This window comes from Chamaea fasciata, unplaced genomic scaffold, assembly GCF_029207755.1.
Source record: "Chamaea fasciata isolate MVZ Bird 193981 ecotype frontalis unplaced genomic scaffold, bChaFas1.0.hap1 SCAF_5, whole genome shotgun sequence".
Classification (NCBI taxonomy): domain Eukaryota; kingdom Metazoa; phylum Chordata; class Aves; order Passeriformes; family Sylviidae; genus Chamaea; species Chamaea fasciata.
This window is the reverse complement of record NW_027094090.1, coordinates 8,771,821-8,797,937: the sequence shown is the minus strand read 5'-3', so window position 1 is coordinate 8,797,937 and position 26,117 is coordinate 8,771,821. Positions and strand designations below refer to the sequence as shown.

Genomic DNA, 26,117 nt, shown 5'->3' with positions numbered 1-26,117 from the left:
CCCTGAGGACTTCATACTTATGAAGTAATTGGTTTTAAAGTAGGAACCTCTGAATTCAAAGGAGGTAAACTGAAGTTGTGCTTATGGATTAACAGAAAATTTTACTGTAAACACCACATTTACCAAAGCTACAATATTTTTTTCATAATATAATTTCATTAGCACAAATGTTTTTGAAAGTCTGTCTGAAACCATCTGGGCATTTATCAGTGTGGACAAATGATTCATCCTGCAGCCACTAAGGGTCTTTGGAATGGCTGCCCATTTCTAGAGATAACCTTTAACAATTATTTAGCTGCATCATCCTTTGCCTCTGTTTTAAAGGTTTTCACTAATGTGGGAATGGAAAGGTATTCATATTTAAAAAGCAAATTCTTCAAATGTTTTCGGCCTACCTGGAAGTATTGTATTTCCTGTAAAAGACTTTCTTTTGCTGACATTTTCTAAGTCTCAGAAGATACCTATGACTTTTTAAACCAAACATTGTAGTTTGTGAAGTTTCCCCCACAAAAAGAATTGAATAGTATTAATTTCTGTATGTCATCCCCACATTGTTTTTCTCTTGGGATGACCCCCGTTGTAGTACAATACCAATATTAATACTGAATAGCTCACAGGTGAGAAAACAGTTTGTAAAATTGCTTGCACATGCATTCAGTATCACACCAAGAAGCTGTCATCTTACCTTGCAGATCTGCCCTATTCTGGCATGAGTGGCTTTTCCAGTGTGCTCCCCATCAATTGCGTTTTCACGGAAGAAGAAGTAGATTTTGTCATCTTCTGGATTGTCACTCTCTGGTATCAGGTGAGCACTGACAAATCTGGGATCTGAGAAGACAATGCCATTGTGCATGTTACTACTCCATGAACTGGATCATTTCTCTTCCTTACATAAATGAACAATCATTTTTCTTCCCAAGACTCAATCATTTCATCCTATGGCAAACTTTCTGTATTAGTTATACTATCACCTGTTAATATGTGTCAGAGGTTACATTCCTCTTATCTTTAATAAATTTATAATTTAATAATTTAAATACTTGAATAATAATAATTTTAGAATTATTTAATTTAATAAATTAATGTCTTTAATTTACATTCCTCTTATCTTTAATACAGAGAGGTGTTGGCCACAGGTATTTAATGAACAAATCTTAACTTTACTAGTGGAGCAATTAAATGTTTATGAAATCTCTTTACAAATGTTTGTATAACATTATAACATATTTTCATAATTCCATGTATTTATTACTGACATTTTTCGTGCTCTTTGGATGTCTGGACTTTGGTTAATCTTTTTGTATGAGACACAATTAAAATGAAAGAATTATGGAGACAACTGTAAAGTTCTCATTTTAGCAATTAAAAAAAAGTATTTTACATTGAGAAAATCCTTAGTGCATTGCTGTTAAAAAAAAAGTTACGTTGAAAAACACATTTTGATTGATACTGCTTTCTACATGATACCTCAAATTCCCAAATTTTTCTCTTCTTTACGGAAGAGAAATATCTTTTAGAATTTCTACTCAAGTTGTTGAAATACTTTGTCTTGACATTTTTGTAACATTTTATTTTTATATACATAAACTTTATTTCTTAATCATTAGAGTGACAATTTTATTTTGGGATAATAAAGATATATCAACAAATGAAAATACATATAATGAGGACATACTGATGGGTTACATAAAAAATACTGTAAAGAAGTTTTGGGAGAGAGAATTTTATAGAATTCACACCGGTAAATTCATACCAGTGGTACATCTGGCTCTCTGTATTTTACAGGGATACTTCAGCTGGTATCTTTCACTATATTTGGATAAAGAAGGCATATCCAACAGATTTACCAATCTGTTTTATAACCATTCTACATCCTGCTGGGATAATTAACTGTGAACTATATTTAACTACCCAGAGTCCTGTTCCTATGTGAAATTGTAATCTATTTAAGTGCCTGTATTAACATCTTTTCAGTGTATGTTTATTGCTATATAGTCATGGAAATAATGAACTTTGCTATGTTTTGCCATTTTGCACTAGCTGGCCTGTGCAACCCACTGCCTTGTTAAGGACGGCAGTGTTTTTAAGCAACATACTTTGATAGGTTATGTACATAGAAGTTAAGTTGTTTCTATTACATAAGTATATACAGCATAATTTTGTGTGTACATGTGTGTATTATCATGTACTCTGTGTGTAATATATGTATATATTCTTATGTACTTGTTTGTGTAGATGCATACACAAATGTATATGTGTATATATTTATATGCATTTATATATATTTATATAAGTACAGAAGGATGACCCTACTGGCTTGGATAAAAGTTTACTTAGATCAATACAGAACCTGCAAGATTGTCCAGAAGTAATTATTCGGGACAAGAATAATTACAAATAATTACAAATAATACTCTCCAAGAATAAAGATCCCTTCAATTTTTTTCCAGTGTAGCTGATTCCCTGAGTTTTGTTGCTTTCTGTGTCCTTAGTTAACTCTCAACAGACTTCTCATCCAGTTATGTCTAGTTTCTTCTTGAACCCATGCAAATTTCCAGAATTCAGCACACCCTTTTGGAATTTGTTACTCACCTACAGAATGTAATGAACTAAAATTTATTTCTGATTTTCTGTTTTAAACATTGATCTTAACAACTTCATTTGGTTCCTCTCGATTCCTGTATTGGAAAAATTCTCAGTGATCAAGATGTGGATGAACTATGCTCTTTAACAAGGGCTAGGGCAATTTTCTGTGTTGAATCCTCTGTTGTTGTTTTTCCCCCCTTTTTTTTTTTCTTCCTATTAATTCCTGACAGTTAATATGGATTTGACATCTCCTAAACAGTAATCTGAAATTACCATGGAATTTATATGCCATAACCCCAGAACCTCACTCGTCATTTGTGGTATTCTATCCATAGCCCATTCTTATATATGTGAAGATAGGCATGTTTTCCTCATGGTTTTTCCCATGGTTTATCAGTACATCATTCATCAAGAATAATTTAATTTGTCATTTGATTGCTCAGTTACACAGTTGCATAAGATCCTTTTGTGATCCTTCACAGTCTTCCTTTGTCTCACTAATGCTGAGTAACTTAGGCTCATGTGAAAAAAACCAAACCTCTCATCCAACCTCTTTTTCAGGTCATTTATGAACGTGTTGAACAACACAAGACACCCCAATCTCTGTGAATCTGTGTCTACCACCTATTGTCTGTTAAAATTAACATTTTTAGACATCTGAGAACATGAAAAATCTGAGATCTTAAGCTCTTCACCCCATACCTCAGTACCATAAGCTATTAAATGTCCTTTTTTAGCGTGCATTTAATAGCCTTAAAGTTACACTGACACAAGACCCAAGATAAATAGTATCTTAACTATTTTTATATGATATACTAGGGCTTTGCATGCAACTTGAATCTCAAGAAACAAGGGTTAAAGCTTGAAAATTTCTTCAGTGCAGTCTGGGGAAGGATCCATCAGAGAAAGAGGATACCCATTAGAAGACACTGTTCTTGGCTACTGGATCTGGAGAACCTCTTTTCTGAATAGGTTGTTTTTACATCCTTAAGGTCTTAATGAAAAAGGGTAAAATAAATAACATTCAACCAAAACCTAAACACATCCCAAATGGTTGAATGATTTGTTTCTAGCACAATAGGTTTTGTAAATCACAAGATATCAAGTTCTAAAATAAATCACTATATTATCAGGCATCAAAAATCTAACTTTATATTGGCCTATGAAGATATTGTGGGGAGTCCCATTTGAGACAAAAATATTGCTGATATAGCACTGGTTATATAAACTTGCCCTGAGTTATCATATTATTATTCTTTTCTTTCCCTCTCATAATTTTGCAAGTGAACCAGAAATAGTAAGACAGTTTTGTATTAAAGAAGGACTGACACAACAATGACAGAAAAATAGTTGAATAAATTGAAAATATGTATTTGAAATTATTCTGTCAGAGTGATAGCAGAGAAGAGGGTTGTGAGGCAGGCAGATAAAATTAATGCCACAGCTAGAGCATGTGTGAGTATGCTTGCATACACTTCTCACCAGGGCTCATCTGAGATGGATTCAGATTTTCAATGAGTGATTAATAATCCTAACTATATCCCTGCAAATGAAGTAGTCACAATCTCATATTAGAAACACATCCATTGTACATCACGGAACAGCTTTTCTTGAACAGCACTGATGTTTCTTACTAAGCACACCTTGGATTGTTTTGCCATCTAGTTAAATCAATATGTTTAAAGGAATAAAAGAGTGGTTCTTCATGTTATAGGGTCCCTGCTCTTGTTACCTGGTGGTGCTTGGTTTTTCCCCCTCTTCCATCTAACAGATCTATGTCTATGCAGTGAACCAAATAAACGAAGAGCAGGCTACATGTGTCCTGTCACATATAGAAATAGATTAATTTCTGTTCAGAATGAATGCAACGGTTACAGAAACAACATCATGATACCATGTGCGGGGAGAGGGAGAAAGAAAATTGGCTGATAATTTCATGGGTTATAAAGCTAAGAACTAGTGATCTGCAGTGTGTTCTTTATTGTTTCACTAGCTCAGGGTCTGTTTGACTTGCCTGAGGCTTGATGCACACTTGCATTCAACCCCAGGGCTTCAGACCATGCTCACTACTGGCTGTTGAGAGTCCTGATGAATCAATCAGCCAGATGGCCAGCAGTCACGCAACACAGCCCTCTCCATGGACTGCACAGCACTTTTTTATTGCTCTTCTTTGAGGACTGGAAGGGAGATATCCACAGATGAGGGAATTAGGGACTTCTCCCTGACTCTCCTAATTGCTCACCCATGCAGCAGAAGAAAGAATGTCATCCATGAACGTGTATGTTCAAGTATTGAGACTGCCCTGCCTCACCCTGCAAAATTAAACAGGTTTGGTATCAAAGGGTCCCCATGGGAAGTTAAAAATAATTCATTCAGGGTTGACCTATTTCATACATTCAACACAACACAGCCACGAAAGAAATGCTGGAATGAACTTCAAGCAAGTTTTACTGAATGGGAAATAGGACTTTGATCCAAACCCACCAGTAACAATTGTAAAAATCAGTGCACTGCAGCTGTTGGGGGTAGATGGAATAACTTCAAATTTCTGAGTATGAATTATGGAGTATTCTGCAACCCTAAAATTGACTCCAATCCATGTAGCCCTCAGAAATGCTGTTCAACAGTTCAACACTTTTTTGTTTGAAAGCAGTCTCCCATTGGCTAAAAGTCCAGAAAGCTTGTTTTGGGAAACTGGATTTAAGAAATTATTTGACAGCAAATATTTTGCAATGATTCATTGCTTTTAAAAAACACAGGCAGACAATGTGGAAGACTGCTTTAAAAAACAGCATACATCAAACAAACATCTCTGAAACGTGTTTAAGCATGATCAAAGGAGCAACAAAGCCACAGCATAAACACGATCAAAATAAAATTACAGCTAAAAACATTTCTCTGATCTTGCAGCCAAAGTGAGCAAGCTAAAAATAAAAACTTAGGTTTTTATTTAAAACAATCAGCCCTTAAGAAGCAAATTATTAAAGTCCACACCTTCTTCAGTCTCCCTTTTCCAGTTTTCTTGGCTGTGGTGCTACTTCTCAGATCCCACGTGACAACTTTGTACACCACTTTGTGCGCCCTCCTGCAATTTACCAGCTCTGCAGACATTTCACTGGCAGCAGCCCATTAAACTGTCCTTCCTGAGAAATCTGGCTCTTTATGAAAATGACACCTTGGTCCAGCTGCCTCTATGATTTATTTGCCATTGTTTGCTTATTTAAGTAATAGAAACATGTTTTGCCTGTCTCAGCATTTCAGGTTGAGGAAAAGTGAAGGTAAATCGATCTGCACTGGTTCTTTAACAAATGTTACTCTTTAGCAACAACAACCACACAAATACACACACCCCTCCAAGAGCAAGAAACAATAAAAGTCAGAAATTGGCTTTCTAAGTGAATTGTATTAGCATTTTAATGAAGATCTATAAACTTGAAGGCACAGAAATTACCTTTAGCTGTCAAGATTGAATAACCTGAAGGAACAGAAGCTGGGGTCATCTCTTCATCACTTGACAGCAGCCAAAGGGCACTTCTCTTAGGAAATGTTTTGTAAAGAGTTTGAACTGGATGCCCCTACCATTGTATATTTATGGTCAAAATGACTAATTTATCAGTTAACAGCAAGAAAATTCTAGGAAACTAGGGAAATTTTATGCTCAGTAAAACTGCAATTGCTGTAAATTAATGAAAAGTACTGGAGGGTGACTGGGACCCTGAGGAGAGGAAGATTAAAGAAGACGAAATAAAAAATTTAACAATAACAAAAATAGACAGCTACTCAAGACTTCATAACCATGTACAGCACCCGTCCACTGAGATCCGGCACAGAGGGGGAAACACTGTCCTCACAAAATCTGGACTTGCTCTCACTGTGAGCCCTACTACCCTCAGAAAGGAGACCTGCAGCTCCAGTCACAAATGTGCAGAGCAGAGCTTCTGCCTCAGCAAGGTCACCAGAGGACAAAGCTGTTAATAAGTGGTGATGAGAGAGCTAAGAAGGTTTGAGGTTTTACACATTCGAATGTAGTTTACAAAACACCAAAGCTTTTAGTGGTGTTCTTTCAAAGTCCCTTCATTTAAATTCCTCAACTTTCACATTCCTCTTGCTGCTGTTGACTCAGGCAAATGCAGCAGAGCTCTCACAGATTCCCTGCTTCTAGTGAAGCTCCTCAATAACATGGATGTCATCGGACCACATCCTCAAAGCGGGAACACTGTTTGCACAAGGGATAACTTGTGGCTATTATGGAGCTAATATGAGGGTTTTGTGGTAACTTATTGTCAGATGCTAACACAGAAAGGACAGACCACAGAGTAGAGATGTCATTTAAAGATGCTGTTTACAAAGTCAGGAGGATGTGTGGCATGCAGGCCATGCATGATTAAGCTGTCAGCCACTATTACAAGGTAAGAAGCCTTATGGTCCCTCACTGATTTTGCAGTGGAAATTCCCATCAGAAAGAGTTTAAAAGACTGATGATATTCATCAAGCAGTTTATCCTTGAGTCAAGATGATTGTAGAGTCGTGCATTAGTTATGTCAGCTAGTTTCTCCTTCTTACAAGTGAGATCCCTTTTTTATCAATTTTTCAAAGATTAGTAAAGACAATTTTTGAGAGACAGATTATAAAATATGCTAGTAAGGGTAAGGTTTAACTAATTAATCTCTTTTAATTTCATCAGTGTACTTTAAAAAAATAAATTATTCCAAACTCTTTTCATAATTAAACAAAAACAAAAACAAAACCCACAAAAACCAACAACAAAAAACCACAACCTTAAACCATAAACCCTTCCTCTGCAGAATCCAACTGCTATGCTTCAGTGGTGACTTGTGTGACATAAAGAGATTACAGACCTTCAAGGATGGAAGGTATTAAAAGTAGCAACAACACATCACTCTTCTGTCATTTAAATACATGGGTCAGCAGCAATGTAACATGCAAAGAGATGTGCATTAAAAAAGAGACACCATATCTTTACACATGTAAATTCTTCTACACCTCAGTGGTAGACTGAGATTGTAAATTCTTCTGCATCTCAAGAAATCCATCTCACTTACACATACAGCAACAGGAGTCCAGCCCTTGTGGCTTTTACAGTGGCTTGACCATAAGTGTTTTCCATGCGTTAGTCTCATTGTGAGAGACGATAAAACTGAATTTAAACAATGGTGTTTTTTAAGGAATTACTGATCTGTATTTGGGGCAAAAGCAAAAAGGGCAAGTGTGTTGTAACATCCTAAAGCATTTGGGCTCCACACTGAGGGCAGCTAGCAGAAGTGAAACCTTGGCAAGGCCAGGCTGGGGCTAAGCCATGGGTGGCCTCCCTGGGGCTGGCAGTGATGCAGGGCCAAATGACAGTAAGAGGTGCACAACCTCAGTTTGGGGTGCTCAGCACCTCTAGAGGAATGTAAATGAGTCCCTGAGTACCAGTCAAGACAATGCCATCACCCCAACATCCCTCATCTCCTCTGCCTTAGAGGCATAATTCAGCATGAACATATCTTGGGAATAACATTTTAGCTCCCACAGGAAAGAGAAGGGAGAAAATGTTGATCTCTGATGCAATTATCAGTTTCTGAAGCCTTTGCTCTAAAGGGACAACAATAGTTTTGATTCCCTGTTAAAGACTAATTATATGGTGAAGAAAAGTGAATACAAAAGTTCAGTAAAATTATAGCTTAATGCTCAACATAAATTAGATTTCTCACAAAACAATGCTTATAATCTATCCACCCTATTTAATTTAAAAGAAGTGATTATAATCTCCTTACAGAACAACAAGCAAAATTAACACCTCTTTTCCATTACTGACTATGTTTTAAGGTTGTTGTATATCTATCAACACAATTAATTTCAAGCTTATTTACTTGTCCCTCAGAGAGAATAATTGGGAAACTGAGAAAACTAGTGTCCATCACAGAACAGAAAGTGAGGCTTGCAGCACATTGTCTCCATCTCAATTTTCTGTACTTCTTAAAGGTAATGAGAGTCCCAGCTAAGATCCTGTTTCTTACTCTCTCAGTCATTTATCTGAATTTTTTGACACTGATGCTTGGAAATGAAAACACTAGAAAGCCTGTGCCTTAACTGTGTAACCTACATCTTTAGAGCTGGATGAGTGACAAGAACTAAATACCAGAGCCTTTATGCTAAGAATTGATGTGTTAGGAGAGGAAGTGGAGCGTGGAGGCACTGAAGACAAAAGATGTTTCTGATTTGGGGTGTTACAGACTTTTGGCATATAGAGCCATGCAACAGGCCTGCCTTTTGTAAGCTCTGAAGATTCCCAGGTGGAGCACAAGTCCCTGGAGATGCAAAGAAGTTGATGGCAGTTGATCCTAGAAATCAAAAAACAAAACCTGTTCCTCTCCATTAATGTGGTTTTCTCAGGCTTTTCTGAATGCTCAGAGATGTGTGTTTATGCCTTCGTGGAATATTCTTCCTCTTTGCCACCTGGAAATTAAGGGTACAAGGAGGTGTTCTGAAGGTTAAAAGGAACATGCTGTAACCAAACTCCTGACACAGCACTTTGTAGGAGGCAAATACCTGGCTGAGTGTGAAGAATAGCTGGGGATTAACATGGCAAACATATTCCATTGTAGGGAAAATGGGACAGCCGTCAGCAGTAAAACTGGCAGAAGTTGAACAGCACTGGCTTGACAAGCATATCGTCATCCTGTCCTCTGAAAGCTAAATTCTTAATATTTCTGTCAGCTCCATGCAGTGCACAACCCTGTGTCTTCAGAATAATTTGCCCACAGAAATATTACCTTTTTCTGCCTAAAAAGTGAACAAATATGTCCTTTGTGTCAGAAATAATCTATTTTGAAAACAGGAAGAAAAACTCCACATTTTGTACTGCTAGGCTCAATTTAAAGTGTGTGGAAGGGGTTGTGTAGAAGTAAAAAAACCTCTTCCCTGATGTCTTATCAAGAACTGGACAGGACCATAGTCTCAATTCTCAGCCCTCGGTGAGGGGTGTTCATTCATTTGGAAATGATCATCAGCCAATGCCACTTCTAAGGAGTTATCCAGTAGAGAACTGTCCTGCAGCAATTTCCTAACCTTTCCAATCTCCTGTAACTTAATTTCTCTGTTAAATCCTTTAGATTTGACTAAAGAACTGAGATAATTTTGTCAAACTACAAGAAACATTTTGTTGGTATAATGGACTTTTACAGCTAGTGCAAAGCAACTTGACACAAAATCCATTAAAGTAGGATTAATGAGGGATGGCAGCAAAGACTGAGGTGAATGGTTTTAGCTCATGTGTCAGTGTAGCACAGCAACACAAAATGCAATAAGGCATCTGGTAAGAGGAAGCAAAACCCCTCAACACAACCTGAGGTATTCAGTGTGATAGCATCAGTTATGACAACCTCTTTCAGTAGTCATGTGAGCACTATGTTTTCCAACTTAATCTAGCTTCAGTCAACATAAGATATTAATGGGGTTTTACACAACCGAAATAAGGTACTCATCTATTGTTGATGTGAAACTTAGTTCTGTTCATTAAAAAGAAAAAAAAGTATTTGATAGCACAGGTGAGATGAAAACTGTGAAGTTGCTTCAGATAGAAAAGTTTTGCAACAGTACCTGCATTGTCAGAATGTTTTTCTTTTCAAACATTGTTTCATTGGTTTACACTTCAATTCTGTACAAGCAAACCCTTTATTTATTTTTACTTTTTTTTAGTTTTATTATTATTAAATGACAGCACTTCAAAGAGATTTGATGCAATTTCCGTGACTTTTAAGAATGAAAATTTCATTGTATCAGACTCAAATTTTTTGTGTTTTTTAAAAGCAGTGAGGGAGGACTGCAGAGTGCTTGCTTCTGATACATAAATCACAGGGAGATGAATTGGCAGAAAGTTTAATGGAAGTATTTAAAAAGTAATAAAAGAGAGAAATTCAGTAAAAGATATAGGCCCTGTAATAAATGAGAAACTGGATTTTTTTAAAAAATAATGCCTTCTACCAACAGGTCTGGTGCAAAATATTAAAGCTGACACTATGTCAAACATGGAACAGAACTGGGTATTGATAATGACAACCCATTTACACAATCTTGTGAAAAAGCGGATGACTCACAAATCCATGTAAAATACCACATAGAAAGGTTTTGTACCTTCTTCTCACATGAAGCTCTTTCTGCCCCTACTTTATAGAAACAGGAGAACAGGACACAGAGACTGGAGGAGTGGGTAACTGAAGAGAGCTGTGTCCCATGACTACCAAATTTTACAGTGTGACGAATGTTATTATAGAGCTCAGGAAATATGAATAATCTCACTGACATCAGTGGAACACTTCTGACTTACAAGGATATTGAATTTTGCTCAAACAGCAGTAAAAGAATCAATAAACACCAATCCTCAGATTTCTGGCAATATTCACAGATATAATGTATTATCACTGAATGCTTGCAACTATTTCCTAAAACCTGTACAGTGAATGGGAAAAATATGTAATCCAGTCTTCAAAGTAACTTTTCTTCTGCTTTTTCTGAATGGTCATCCGTAAAAAAGCTGTCTCTGAAAGGTTATCTTGCTTCTGCTTATGCCAAATTCTCTAACAAAATCTTCCTACGAATCTTGCTGTACTTATCTGAAGAGAAATCTTTAAAGCCTACTAAAAGGAAATTAAACTTATATATATATATATATAGGTATGTTAAAAATACTCTTTTCCATAATCCAGGAACCTAACAAAAACACAGGCCAGCTTATCACTTTAAAAGGTAAATCAGACAGGGAACTATTTTGTCTTCATTTACTCAGTGTGTCTGTGGCAGTTCTAAGTGCTCTGGAACATCAGATGTTCATTTGTAGGCTCAAAGATTTACAGTTTAACCCTTGCCTTTGAAAGAGGTAATTTTCCCTGGTAATACTACATGGCAGCTCACCTTACTAACAGAAACATTCAGCCTACAGAAACCACTATAGAGATCTATACAGATCACTGTACAGATACAGCGATCTCAGAACAGAGGGGAAAAGAGCTAAAAAAGGCTTATCAGCCTCAGTTTTGGTGGGTCACTCTTCACAGTTTTTTGGACAACACTGCTAAATTTCAGACTGATATAGAGATTCTTAAAAGAAATGTTATCACATTTCAATAACACAGTATGTTATCTGTACACCAGCACATCATCTGTGGCATTCACTGTTTCTGACTATCAACTATTAGCTGGTGATCACCTTCATACTTTGACCTCTTAAATGTCACTATACACTTTACCATATATTTTTATTTTTTACCATACGTTATGTAAAAGCACTTTGCTACATGTTTACAAAAATCAAATTTAACAGCCACCTTTTAAAACAGATGTATTTATACAAGCCCATGGAATCCAATGCAATAGCAAGGGATGGGGTGGGATATTTCTGACACCACTTTGATAACTAAGAGCTTGGGCATTGAAGCCTGAAGTAAGTAGTATAGGGCAGTCTAAAGATCAAGGGGAAAAAGAAGCATCACTTTGGCAATGCAGCAAAATGGGAAGTTCAGGATCTATTTCACTGTCAGAATTCAAAGGCATTAAATGAGGAACCCTTTGTCAAACATTTTGTGTGTCTGTGATCATCATATCTGGTAACTGAAACTGTGTGAATTCATCTTTGTTTTCTGTTATCTAGTCCAACATGCTGCCTTTACAAGTGAAAAGTAACTATCCATTTGTCTCTCCCATTTGTCCCTTTCTCTTCCTGTTCCCCCTTCCTTACACCACAGTCATGAATGAGGCTCTGTGGCCTAAATGACGCTGTTGGTGACATCAGTTTCACCCTTTTGTTTAGCAGTGTTGCCTGACAGAGCCTGGCGAGGAACATGTGAAGTGGCTCAAATGGGACTGGAACAGTTTCTATCCTGGAAACATGGGTTTGCAGAACTAAATGGAGAAAAAAATCTAAATGTTTTTGCACCAATTAAACCCCTGAAAATACTGAAATGTAATCTGAAGGGAAATTACACATCATATTAAATACAGTGTTTTCTAATTAGGTGTTTCCTCTGCTCCTCTTCAAAGGCTACAGAAATATTAAGATGCCCACAGTTACAAGTCTTCATGATGTAACATTTGATATATCACAGTATTTCAGAAAAAATGAAACTTCTGCAAGGAATTAACAAATGTGAATTTAACCACAGCAGATGTTCTATCTACATTTCTTGATCATACACAGTCTTTGTGTCATCTCAAAGCCGTGTGTTAGGCTCAGTCCTGCTCCAGTAAAGTCCACGGCCACAACTCCGCTAAATACAGGAGCTGAAATAATATCCTTGATAATGGATTTTAATATTAGCTTTGCCATTCTTTGCTAGTGTAACTTTTGAATTGTGTTCTTGAATTACCTGAATATGCTGTCAATGTTTTAAATGCACTGACTTTTCCGCTTTGTTGTAAAAATAGGCTTTTAATACTACACAGTATTTAGCAATCTAGTACCAGCCATCAGTTTGATATCAGCCGTGACATTATTTAATTTTCAGAATCACAGAGGTTAAAGCTTACTGAACTATAAACAGTTGGAAACATGGAGTGTAATCCCAAGGCACAGCTCTGCACAAGCTGTAATTTAAATCATATTGCATGCTAAGCTGAAAAGGCAGTGCAGGTCCCAGAGGGCATGAATAAATCTGCAGTCACTGATTTGCCACACACATTTGTGTTGAGATTCTGTAACTGTGCAAATGTGATGTCTTCCTTTAGAGCAGAGGACCTGTCATCTACTGAGATTTGTAATTAAATAACCCAAAGAACAAAAGCAATTACTCAGCCCTACAAATATTCAGGCTGAAATGTGCGTGATTTCATGAACAAAGGGAAGGGGAAGTTCCGGAGACAGAGAGAAAGGGAGGCTTTGAGTGTGCGATAATTCATCTGTGTCTACTGCTGGTGGAGGCTTTAATGCATAGAACAGGTATTCACATACCTGGCTTACTTTGAACTAATAATTCCATCATCACAGACTCCACGGTGAAGTGGATATTTCTCCAGCTAAAGAGCCAATTATGCTTCCAGCTGGCTCCACGCCACCTCAGGTGCCGGCTTTGAGCAATCAGTTGTGTTAATTGCAAGCAACACTAAATGCCTTTTGGGACAAGCAATTCACGGTTCAGGAATGTTAGTGTGAAGGGGGTAGGTTCAGCCCCATTACCGAGAACAAATCACAGAGTTGGTGTAGGTTGCAGGCTAAGAGTTGGAATTTTATGGAATGGGGGAAAGAGGTGGGAACAGACTGAGGGGCTGCATCCTCACATCATTAACTCTGCTGGGCATCTCAGTTAATTGATGGGGTGGGGGCTATGTGGTGGGCTGTGTGGAGCCCCTCATATTTTCAGCTTGGCAGCTCCGTCCTCCCATTCCCTTGGGTCTGGCAGGCATTCTGATCCTGCCCGGCAGAGCTAAGACATTGGTCCAAGAGAAGATATATCAACTACCCATGAACGTGGGCTCCTTCACAATAGTTGGTATTTTCTTTCCTTCTGTTTGTCATAGTGGGAAAACAATAGTTTTAAATATGCAAAGGGATTGTTTGATATAAAGAAAATATTACAAGGGTGATAGTAACACTGAATGCCAAAAACGGATGATGAAGGGCAAACATTTATAAAAAATTGCCATTGAAGGAATGAAGAGTAATAATGAAATGAGATGAGCACAATACTGAGTAGAAATCAGATCTTGGCTGCATAGGGGTCATTGTCATGTATTATCAGCTACAAATGTGGCCTGTTGTATTTTTTAGTATCTATCTTTTGACTCGCTACCTCGATAACAAGCTTTAGCCAGTCGTTTATTCATAAGCATGGATTTCTAACATATTTGTCCATGAGCCCCCACACCAGCACTATTTAAAAGAAGAACCCTGCCCAAATGTTGGAGGTGATGAATGGGAAGCTTGGATTGAATCATTAAAGGGAGTCAGTGTGTGATGGGGAGTGGGAGGAACTGGTACAAACCTCAATCTGCAGGTGCTTAGAAACAGCGTGCAGGCTCAGGAAGTCTCTCTAATACCCTTCAGAGGCTCAGTCCCTGGTGTCCCACACGGATGTACAAAGAAAACTTCTTAAAACAAAGCCATCTTATTTCTCCCTTTAACACAGGCTAGAACATTGCCAAACACTTTTGCGTCTGAAGCTGTGAATTTCATTAAATTCAATGCAACTTGCTCAGCACTCTCTATTTTTGTGTGGCTGAAACCTTTAATTCTCTCCCCACCGCCCCGCGGCCAGCATGCTCCAGTCACATCACACTTAACCTTTGCCTTGGCTTCTCAAAAAAGAATTTGTTTCACTCTATTCACGGCTTCAACAGTTTGGCAAACTGCACTTGAGCACCGCGCTGGGCCTTTATATTGAACACACTAATCTGATTGTTTTTCCACTCTACAAACTTTGGGTCAACAATCAAGCTGCTGCCAGAAACTAATTAATTTGCAAACAGGCCCCATTTTCACAGGGGGAGAGCTTTTGAAACCTATGTCAGCAGAGCTGGTCACACCATGGTGACATGCATTGTCATGGCATCCACTTTTCTGGGTAATTCTCCTCACTAATTTTTCACCACACACATGAACTCAAATTACCCAGTCAACAGTAAATCTCTATTGAATCCCCACCAAACTCTGAACGTGGTGGCCTGAGAAGAGGAAATTGGTATTGACAGGGTCAACACTCATTAAATTGATGGCTAGTGCGGAAGGAAAAAAACTCAAAACAACACAAGAATGCAAAAAGAAAATTCGGATGTATGTCATATCCCAATAAAGGGGGCTGTAACAGACCCACTCCTCCTTTGTTTAAATCAATTAGTATTCTGCTGTGTGACTCCTACAAACAGATTTCTGCTTAACTCTTCTGAAAAACTGGTTAGTGACTTTTGTGAACAAGAAAGGAGGCACAATTTGGTAGTTAAAAGTCACTGGTTTTCAAGCATCAGAGCTGTGATGAGCTCTCACAGAGACCATGGGAAACCTACTTGAATTTGCAAGGTCTATAACACAGAGGTTTTGTCCTTGCAATCCTGCCACCTAATCTGAACTTTTCTTTTGCTTAAGCTGATTTGGATCTCTGCAGAAATGATAGTTACAAAGAAACTGGTGTTGTGTAATTTAATGAGGGCTCTATACCAAAAGCAAAGCGAAATGCAAACTTCGAACCTGAACACTATATTTTTTCTGGACAAATGACTCTTTTTCCTACTGAGATTCATCTCCAGGGAAAAGAGAGAGTCTTCCTATGAACTGATGCCATGTGGGTAACAGATAGATAGATAGATAGATATGATCTTTTTAATCATACATTAACTGAAAGTAGTACAGAAATCTTTCTAGTAGAGATTATTGCCACTGCTTGAATAATATTCTGTTTGTCACCTTAAGTGGGCAGACCATCACTTTACAAAGCCATCCACTGCCAACTCTGTACGTTATCCATTGAAATAAATCTGTAGAAAAAAATAATCCATCTTAGGGTAAAAAAAAAAAGAAAAGAAAAAATGCTTTTCAGAGGACACAGAATATCACTGGGACTATTGATAATCGGAAATTTGCAGGTGTTTTTTATCAGTGTGAGAAGGGCACAGAGCTCTACTCCTCCAAATGAATGTAGTCCTGGAATGTGCTCATGCAGATGAATTTTCACACAGCTCCTGCTGCTGAAAGAAGCAGGTGAGACTTGGATTTATTTTTCTAAAGGATGACTATAGAAAGCAACTCACTTGCATCATCAAATTCGAATCTGAACACCTAAATGAGATCATCAGTTTTGCCCAGTACAGAGGTACATTGATTTATCCACGTCCAGCATCTACCCAAAGCTTGTTCTGGCTCTTTCACCTTCCAGAGAAGGTGATGGGAATGGTGGCACTCTCAGATCTCACCCTAACATGAGACTCATCAGGATTTACTGGGTTGTTAACCTGATATATGCTGATAGGTTGACCTTTCAATTCACAATTGAAATAAAAGTCTTAAAATTTAGCAATTTTAAGGTGCATCAACAATAGACAAATACAGTGCACAAAAGTGAGTGCAAATCTCAAACAGCCCATCAGTGGCAAGTCTCTTTTTAGAAAGACTATGCAGCAGAGAAACTACTCTGGTCTTCAGTGGAAACAGTGAACAAAGAACTCTAAGCTCTACCACTATTTTTGATCTTATATGCACTACAAAGGTAGTCACAGAATGAATGAATTGCAGCAAAGCATGGCTTCTAATCTACACTCCCAGCCATTTTTTTTTTTTTTTTTTTTGGTGCGGATAGTAAGGCTGACCAAGTTAAAACCCATAAATGAGCCCAAGGTTAACCATGTAATATACACATATCCTAAGTCAGGTTCTTGGACTAACTTGTATCCTAACCTCCTGGAGCTTACTGTGGCCATAGCTCAGACCAATTTGTTTACTGATGCAAGTCTTCCTGCTCCAGGTCATATTCTCTACAGTGTCAGGAAGCCTTCAAAATGTGCAGTCAGACCAGGAGAACGTTCTCTGCTGGTTCATGTTTCCTGCTTTTTCCACTCCAACCTCAAAATTTGTCCTGTGGCTCTTTAACCATCTTTTCAGCCTAAACAGAACAAAATATCATCCACAGCACTGATATTTAATGAAGAAAATGACCTAATTCTAGGGCGTAGGAGAGGGATAGAAAATGAGAAGATCTGTTTCCCAGAATGATTTCAAGTAATTTCATTTAGGCTACTTGATGGGAAGATTTTATTATTTCTGGTTGTCTTCACCTACCATCTTCATGACCTTTCTCATATCCAGAGGAACTGTTAAGCACATTCTCTAATGCTACTTGGTCTTTGATTTCTGAACCAAATGCTTCTCTTACTTTCTATAAAGATACAGGGAACAGTTATCAGATAGGTTCAACTGAGTCAACTGGTTCAAATGCATGAGTATCTTCTGGTCACATATTCAGCAGGGCCTTTGGCTTCCTGACCTGTAACCATTTCAGATTAGTGACAGGATAAAATTTCAAGTAATAAGAAAGAGCCATTTATTTTCTGATTTCAGAAATTCTACATTTCTTCCAAGAAAAAAAAAAAGAAAAAGAAAAAAGAAAAAAAAAAGAATGGGTTATAACAAAAAATGTGTATAGAAAAAGCTTGTTAGATTGCAATGAGAAAAACAACTTAAAATTCATACTCAATCTCTCAAATATGGATCTGCAGACTTAAAGGAAAAAAAAATTGTAAATTGAGTTTGTGTGCCATTCTGTTCACAGTATTATGCCACCGTCACCATAGTTTCTGAGCACTTCCTAGCACTGTTAGGTGACATTAGCATTTGTCACACATGGAATTTATCACTGTGAAATTATTTACTACTATTCTTAGCAATGAAGATAGTGGGATGGGGGGGGTGGGAGGACTTATTGAGTGAGAAATGAGACTTGCATACATGGGCATGTTTTGTTCCCCAAGGGTCGGAGCTTTTCATGCTTCTGTAAGCCATGGGGGGAAAGCGTGGAACTCAGTCCACACTACAGCCTGCATGATAGGATGTATCAGCTGTTCAAATATAGAAATGCCTATTTGAAATGCAAGAAATCCTTTCACAGGAAAATTAACACCAAAAGAACAACAAAAAAAGAGACATACACAAAAAAAATTCCCTCACTGTTTTCACTCATTGGGTTGTTTAAATACGTCCTTGTAGATTCATCGTAATGCAGACCCGGAAGAGATTTCTAAGTCTACTCACCATAGTCACTTGGGATGTCAGGCAAGTGTGGTATATAACAATACATGAAATGTTACCTGAGTTCCTCTTAAAACCAGCTAGGCCACTTTACTGACTACTTCTATTGGACAGGTTTTCCTAATTTCATTCCCATCACAGTTTAAGACTTCTAATTTGAAGCCAAACAAATTCATACACAGTTCAACACTTTATTTTTTTTAATGTCCTTTGTTTAAATAGCTCTTCTCTTGATGAAGATTTATTGTATTTGTAGCATCTAGCAGCTCCTTCCTCCAGTAAGATCTTAGATGTATTTTATGAAACCCCAGGTACCAGGATGGTTGGGTTCTCTGGCCCCTTTCCACAGCTGATACCTGTATTTTACTGCATGCTGTATATCTGGATTGAGAATGTGTAGGAGGTGAGCTGGAAAACGGGAAAGGCATTTAGGGACAAGGGAGTGGCACAGCAGAGGGGGCCATCAGTGGCTATTTATAGGTAGGAGGTTTGGTGTGGTTGACCAAAGACTAATTAATAGGTTCAAGGATCAGAATATGTACACACCAAAGTCTCAGCAAGAGTAATTAATTTCTAACATTTTGATGTATTTAATGCATTTTATTAGAGAGGTAAAAGTCTTGGAAAAAAAAAAACACAATCTTTTCTTTCTGTTGTCATGCATTAGTCTACTGTGCAATACATATATATTCAAAATCATGTGTGTGTAATGCCAATGCTGGGACACTCCACAAAATGTAAGTGGAAACAACACAAAGTGATGTCTACAGTTCTGTTTGAATACCAGGAGAATATCAAGTCCATGTTTCCTGCCTTGGACCCTGTTAAATTTAAGAGGGCATTTTCTTTTTTATTGAAGAGTCACTCAGCTTCTACAATTCTCAGCTGTTTATGTAACCATAAAGTAAAGATTACCAAGGACAATAACCTCAGGGGACTAAGCACAGTTACTACTCCGCTTCAAAAATTAAGCCATGGAAAGTATGCTAAAATAATATCATAGAGTGGTTTAAACCCATAAAAAGCAAGGAAATTCCAAGCCAAGTCTGGAAATCCAGACTGACAATCTCTCTTAACCCCAGGTCTAGTAAAGAGGGTGAGTGAGGCCAGTATTTCTGGGGTGCAAATCAGATTCATAATACTATCCTAATGCAGCTTTTGTGATTTCATTTCCTTTCAGATTTTGCTCAGCCCAATCCTGCTTTGCTTTTAAAATAAATGTTTATGGTTGTTCATTTTACAAAATGTTAACAATTTAGGGCGAGATCCCCTGTGCTCAAGTCAGAGAAGATGAGAGCAGCTTTAAACTCTCTCCTTCCACTCCTCTAATCTTCAGCTTGAAAACTGCCTTGGGTGCATTGCCTTTGCATTGCTCAGCATTTGCTCTGGTAGACTGCACTGACAATTCTGCCTTTTTGCCTCCAGCCATGCCCTCAGCCCTTGCAGGAAGGCGGTGGGGATGGTGTACAGCAAACACTGCCTGCTGTGCAGCAGGGAACTCCCTGGCACCAGGAGAACCTACCTCCCACCTGCTCAGGCCTCTACTCATCTTTTTTTTTTAACTCCTGCAGCAGTTCATGGAAGCAGGACATGATCCATGCTTCTTCAAGGAAACTTTCTGCCTCTGAACTATGAGAGGCAATGGCACATTTAAAGAGAACCATGTACTTCCCGATAGGTAAGACTTTGTAAGGTATGTGTGTAACATCAAGGCTGTTGCTTCTTACAGTTAAGCTGTACAGAAGATTTTTTTCAACTTCAGAATTTTTTTCTGAGAGTTCAAAACAATTCTTGACCCTCACTGGGACTGAGTAAGATTGTCAACGCGTTTTTTGTGCAGAGAAAACCCCATGCACATACCAGAGGAGCCAGTAATGTCCGACGTGTACATGAATATGGCTTATAACAAAGCATGTGATTCAGTCTGGGGCACTGAACTGCAGCTTTTCATGTCCAAGATGACTTCCCTGAGTACCAGCTTATTTTGCTGTGTTTTTGCAAATGCTTCCTTGTCACATCTGGCCAACTCTGTATCAATAATTAAATATACACTGCCACAGTGACTGATGTATAGTTCCCTAGCTTCTAGATGAATGCCCTGACTACATGGCTATAGAATCAGTCTCCCTTGTTTTATTTGGCTTGGTGACTGTTTAATTATTTATACAAAATGAAAGCTTTAGAAGCCTGTATTTAATATCTCTAAGAGTCTTAAGAAGTCTTTAAGGGCTGCAGGTCAGCACCTTCCCTTGGGCTGGGCACAGTTCCCCAAAACATATAATTTCTGTAAGAAAGTTGAGCATCTCCAGAATGTGACTGTGTGATCTCTGTAATAACTCTGTGTTCCTGCTTAAATCCCAAAAACTTAATCACTCTGTGTAATGCTGTTCTACTTTTATGCCAGTTCAGGGCAAGACAATTTCTGGGAAAAGTCTGCAAGCTCTTCACATGCAACTGTCTTCTCCTCTCCATTTTTGGTACCAAACAGCTGTGTTTTCTGCACCCTGTCAGCTCTGACCTTAGCCTTAGTACGGAAAAAGCAGCTAGCTCCTGCTCTGACTGAAGTAAACACTAGCAAGGTCTTAGAACTGGACGCCTCACCACCTAACTACTAAACTCTACAGGGATGAGAATTTGTCTCTAAGTTTGACCAGAACTGTTATTATGCAGCTTTCAGTACCTGTCTCTTACAATAATGTTTTTTCACCTGAGGCTAAGTACACTGTAAAAAACAACTAGGAAAGCAAACCCACCACTACATAGAAATCCATGCCTTTACTAAAAAACTTAAAAAGGTCTGCAAACTTAAGGTTCAAAAATAGTGGGTACAGATCTTTAAGATAGCAGTGAACACCTCATTCTTCAATGAGAGCTTGTTTCATTAGAAGTATATCCACTTTAAAGACATGCAAACACAGAGCTTCTTTTATAACTATATTTTAAAAAGAAAAATGAAAAATTGAAAACAATAATCAAAGGACTGGCATGCCTGCAGAGTTTCAAACCCAAACTACTATCATTTTTGGATTTCCATGTTAGATGCTGAAATTAGGAGAGCTGCGTGGAAAGGCTGCCAGGATCTTATCACTGGGAAATTACCAGCAAAGCCTCAGTGCCTCTAATAGGAATGTTGTAGTGTAGATTTTAGGCCAATCTTTCCATATTAGGAAAGTAAATGTATTAAGCTGCAGCAGAGAGAGAGATTTCAAAAATGTATTTAAGGATCATTCTCTATTAAATTATGGACAGTTATGAGAATAATTTCTAGAGGTTACAATTTTATTCTTATCTTGTTTTAAATGAAGTTTGAAACTTTCCATACAGGAATATAGTGCAAGAACTTTACTTAAGAGTTGGAAATCACCTTCACCCTGTGATACAAAATTGCCGTCTTTCTACCTTTATGCTCATTTTGTAAAATACTTAAATTGAAGAAAGCTTGAGATTCATCAGCTCCCCACCTTGAGCACAAAGCAGTTGTGGTTTCTGCACCCTGTCAGATGTAACTTTAGTGCTAATTTGGGAAAAGCAGTTCTCACATTTAGTGCTGAAAGACTGATAACCGAATCCACAATGGAATGATACATTTTCAGCAGTGAAGTACAGGGTCTGTGGACAATGGCTGAGTTTTCCCACTGCATAAATCCTCCTGACTCAGCTGTCATTGTGCAATTTTACTGCACAAAAGGAGATTTTGCTTGCATGATTGGGCTTTAAAATGTGATCATGACTATCATAACAAAAATTGATGTTGGTCATCTTTAACACATTATTATCCCACCAGGTTAGATGGGTATGTCTATAACCCTTATGCTTTACTGTTTCCTGACATCCAGAAATCTTGTTTACTGTCATAATAAAATAACCCAATGAATACAATTTTTGGGTTACTGGGTAAACACAGACTGTAGAACTGCAATGTTGTAGATCTGAATCTGTTCTCCAGACAGAAAATAGTCCACATGAATTGCAGCAAAACTAAATTTAACAGGATATACATCAGATTCATAAACTTGTTATATTAAAATACAGGTCCATACTTGTCATATACACACTTACATGATACGTGTATCCAATGTCTGTCATATACAGAGTTAATCCAACTTGCAATAGTAACTTGTGATTTTAATTATGAGTAAGGGGCTGATGTTGTTATGGATTGTATATACAGTTATGTGATATCCAGTTTGGTACTAGTAGGTCTTGAGTAGCTAATAACAAAATGTGTTCTAAAACATACTCTGCTCTTACACATTAAAATTTGTGTGAGCAGTTTGCACTAAATTGCAAACCCACATAGTTATGTCTCAGCAGAGACATAAATAATATGGCTAGGAGGAAAAAATGCTAATAATGAAATAATTTGTGAATTCAAAAACAGGAGTGCAGGTGCAAGCAGTATGTACAGCAAAAGTAGAGCTAGTTAACTCTTAAAAAATTAAAATTTAAATTAACTCAGCAACTACAGTTAGTATTACTTAATTCAAATGTCAGCTTTTTTGGACAATGAATTCTCGTTTCCAAAATGCTCATATCCTTGTATAGCTAAAACCAAGTGTAATTCCATTCAAGCTATTGGAAATTTGACTTCAGTAGAACTTGGATAGAGTACTCAGATGCATTCTAAAGTATTTTGGTACACAAAGCCAAAATCAAATTTTCTCTGAAACTATCTTTCCCTCCTCAAGACATACAAATAAACCACAGGCTTGATTACTAATATCTATACAATAATGTAAGATATTGTGCCTTGCTAAACTATTGGATATTTTGAAACCAAATCACTTGGAATCCTCAGGACTCTTTTCTGTTTTTCCAAACTCTTGACAACTTTGGCTTGCTGATGAAGTTCTGCTGGTTGACTTTCTGCTGGATGTGGCCAGTGTCCCCTCTAACCCAGCAAAAATTAAACCTTGTTCAAGGAACAATCCTACCCAAGGCTCTGCACCTACTTTGTGTTCATGTGTGGCTGATGCCTCCAGTCTTGAGTTTTTGTCCAACTTGCATGACTGTGCTGCTCATAGTGTCTATGTGTGTTTTAAATTTAATCACACTCCACAAATCTCGGAGTAATTAAACCAAAAATGCTTCTTTATAAATCACTTTTGATTAGTTTAACTGGTTTAAGATAGAATTCTGCTCCAAATAAAAGAGGAGTGTATATGTCACAGATGTTGCTGGAATTGAGCTCTGTGCTGGTCCATAATGGGTGGATGAGTGTAACCAGAGAAATATACATTTTACATACCATTTAGCCACCGGGAGTCGTGCTGCTCTGTTCTGATTGGATGGTGATGCCCCAGAGTTCGGAAAATGGCAAAATCCCTGCCCATGAAGTCTGCTGCTGTGCCAGAATACAGCTCTCCATCTGTGGGTGGACATAATTGCAAGCAACATTCCTCAATTTTCCAGTCATGGTGAGTCAGAGAAAGCTGTCATTTGTTCATATTTCACTAATAGGGATAATGAGTAAATTAAAAAACAACAAGCCATATGCAACGTATTGTCATAGAAAATAGAGATTTGACCAAATTTCTCACTGCAGAGCTTAATTGTAACCTCTTGCAAATGAGCTGAATCTGCTCACTGATGGTGTGCTTTGCAAAAATATGTTTGAATTCTTAGGCTGGAACAGTGGCAGCCAGTGCACCAACCCTGGCAGGCAGCAGTATGCAGCCTCCGAAAACCTACCTAACTCTGAAATTGCCCTGTTTAGAACACGGGTTTGGCCTGGAGACCTCCACAAGTTCCTTCCAACCTACTGGGTTTATAAGAACTGGAGAGTCCAGCTCAGTCACTTTTGGTTCAGAAAGTCCTTAGGTCCCTTCTATTTTTTCCATAGAAATTATGTGGTTTTTACTTTTGTTTGGTTTGGTTGAGAGGGTTTTTTTGTTTTTAGTTTTGGGCTTTTGGTTTGGGATTTGTTGTCGTTGTCGGCTTTTGTTGTTGTTGCCGTTTTGTTTCAGTTTGGTTGGTTTACTCTCTTTTTTATGCTGAATATATCCTCAGAAAACAGTATGTTTTACAGGAAAGACAGAACATGCCTTTCTCCTTTGGCCACCTTTGTAACTGGGGTACTGGCAAAGGGCAACAGCTAAGGGAGAAAATAAATGAGCTCATTGCCTGCTACCTTGACCCCCATGCATTTCACAGTGAACAACCGAACTAAAAACTGACCTACGGTACTTCAGCCCATAAATGGCACACACAGAGCCTAGCTGGAGATGAAACTCATCCCAGTGTGCCCCTCCTCAGCCAGCCAGAAGCGCCACAGAGCAGACAGAGAAGGGGAGAGAGAGAGACTGTCTAAATTCTACAGAGCAGGTCAAGTTAAAAACCTGCCAGCTGGTAGAGAGTGTAATAGTAATAACAGTAATGAGACCCACAGAAAAGAACCAGGGATCAAAGTACAACACGTATCTTTCTGACATTAATTTAGAGCTTGTCCATGAAATGACTCTGAATCAAAAATGCTAAAAATGCATTTTTTAGGATTGTGTTCTACATCTGTATGTTAAATGAGATAACCTACCCTTTACTGTTAAAACGAAATTAAAAAGCATTATTCTTTCCAACTACCACTTTCAAGCTACCCATATTACACAGGTCCCTTGTGAAAAAAAAAAAAAAAAAAAAAAAAAAACAACAAAAAAAACCAACAAGTTTGAGGATAAAATAACTCTTTCTTTAGCTAAGGTAATACATTTTTCATGGTCATTCATGGTCATGATGAACTCTACCATATCCTCATTTTAAAACACCCTTTTAGGAACAGAACACGTTTATCATTTTCATGGCAATTTTAGGTATTTCCATGGCAGGACAACCAGATCCAAGCATGCCTACTGGATATCACTGGCATCTTTTCCCCCGAACACTGACACCATGAAATCACTGAGTGAACCTACAGTGGTTCTGTTCCATATGGTAGTCGTGAAAGTCAGGAAGGGTGAAAACATGATAGCAGAAAGGCGTGGAATTGAACGAATTCACAGCAGAGATTAGAAACAAATAGACCAGTCTAGCCCAGCAGGAGGTGTAATCAGAAGGGAAACAGAAAAGCATATCATTAATTAATGATTTACCATTCTTCTATGTCATTTTCAACTTTTTTTGAAGGGAGACAATCACTTAATTATAGTGATTATTATGTACAGAGTATGCAGCTGAGATTTTAAAGATCATAAAACCTTTTTGCCTGTGAAAAGGGCTTTGATGCTATGCTTAACCTTTCTTTAACCTTATCTTCATTTTCTTGTCTTTCAATCCCTAGTGAGTTCTGATAAATCAATAGAAATCAAAGGGGAAAGGAAAAACCAACAAGGTCTATTTTTCTTCTTAGTTATCAACAGATCTAAAGGTCAATCAGTCAAAAAAAAATCTATATTTAATACTATACTGCTAAAATTAAATCAAATGCAGTTTGAAAACTACTTAAAATTATGTATTTGAAATATTTAGAATTGGAAGGTTTTTTTACACCTCTGTTTCTAACCTGATATATAAACACCACTGGAAATGAACATACTTTCCAGGCTGCACTCAGCTCAACCCAAGAGGACACAACAAAGCTCTTGTGGCTGGCAGTTTTTCTTCAGTGGTGACAAGATAAAAGTTTTGCCAATAACTGGATTCAGCATGTTTCAAATGAGGAAGGGTGTGTAGAAAACTGTCTGACCTTTCTATCATCCCTGTTACAGCCCCTCCAAGTTTCAGTATACCTAGACCAGTGCCTGCAGTTTGAACTGATTTGCTGTAGTCGTGCAAAAAGGGGATTTTGACTTCTTCCAGATAGAAATACCAAGGA

General features: G+C 37.8%; 1 protein-coding gene across 2 annotated transcripts in view; it reads right to left on the bottom strand.

The window, feature by feature from the left end:
• The window catches only part of SEMA3A (semaphorin 3A), a 166,041-nt gene that overhangs the window by 37,103 nt on the left and 102,821 nt on the right, over nucleotides 1-26,117 (bottom strand). For both annotated transcript variants that reach the window (XM_066182774.1, XM_066182775.1), the window contains 2 exons: nucleotides 23,559-23,678; nucleotides 686-828 (listed from right to left, as the gene is read on the bottom strand). In XM_066182774.1, coding sequence (XP_066038871.1) covers nucleotides 686-828; nucleotides 23,559-23,678 — 263 coding nt within the window. The remainder of the gene's footprint in view (nucleotides 1-685; nucleotides 829-23,558; nucleotides 23,679-26,117) is intronic.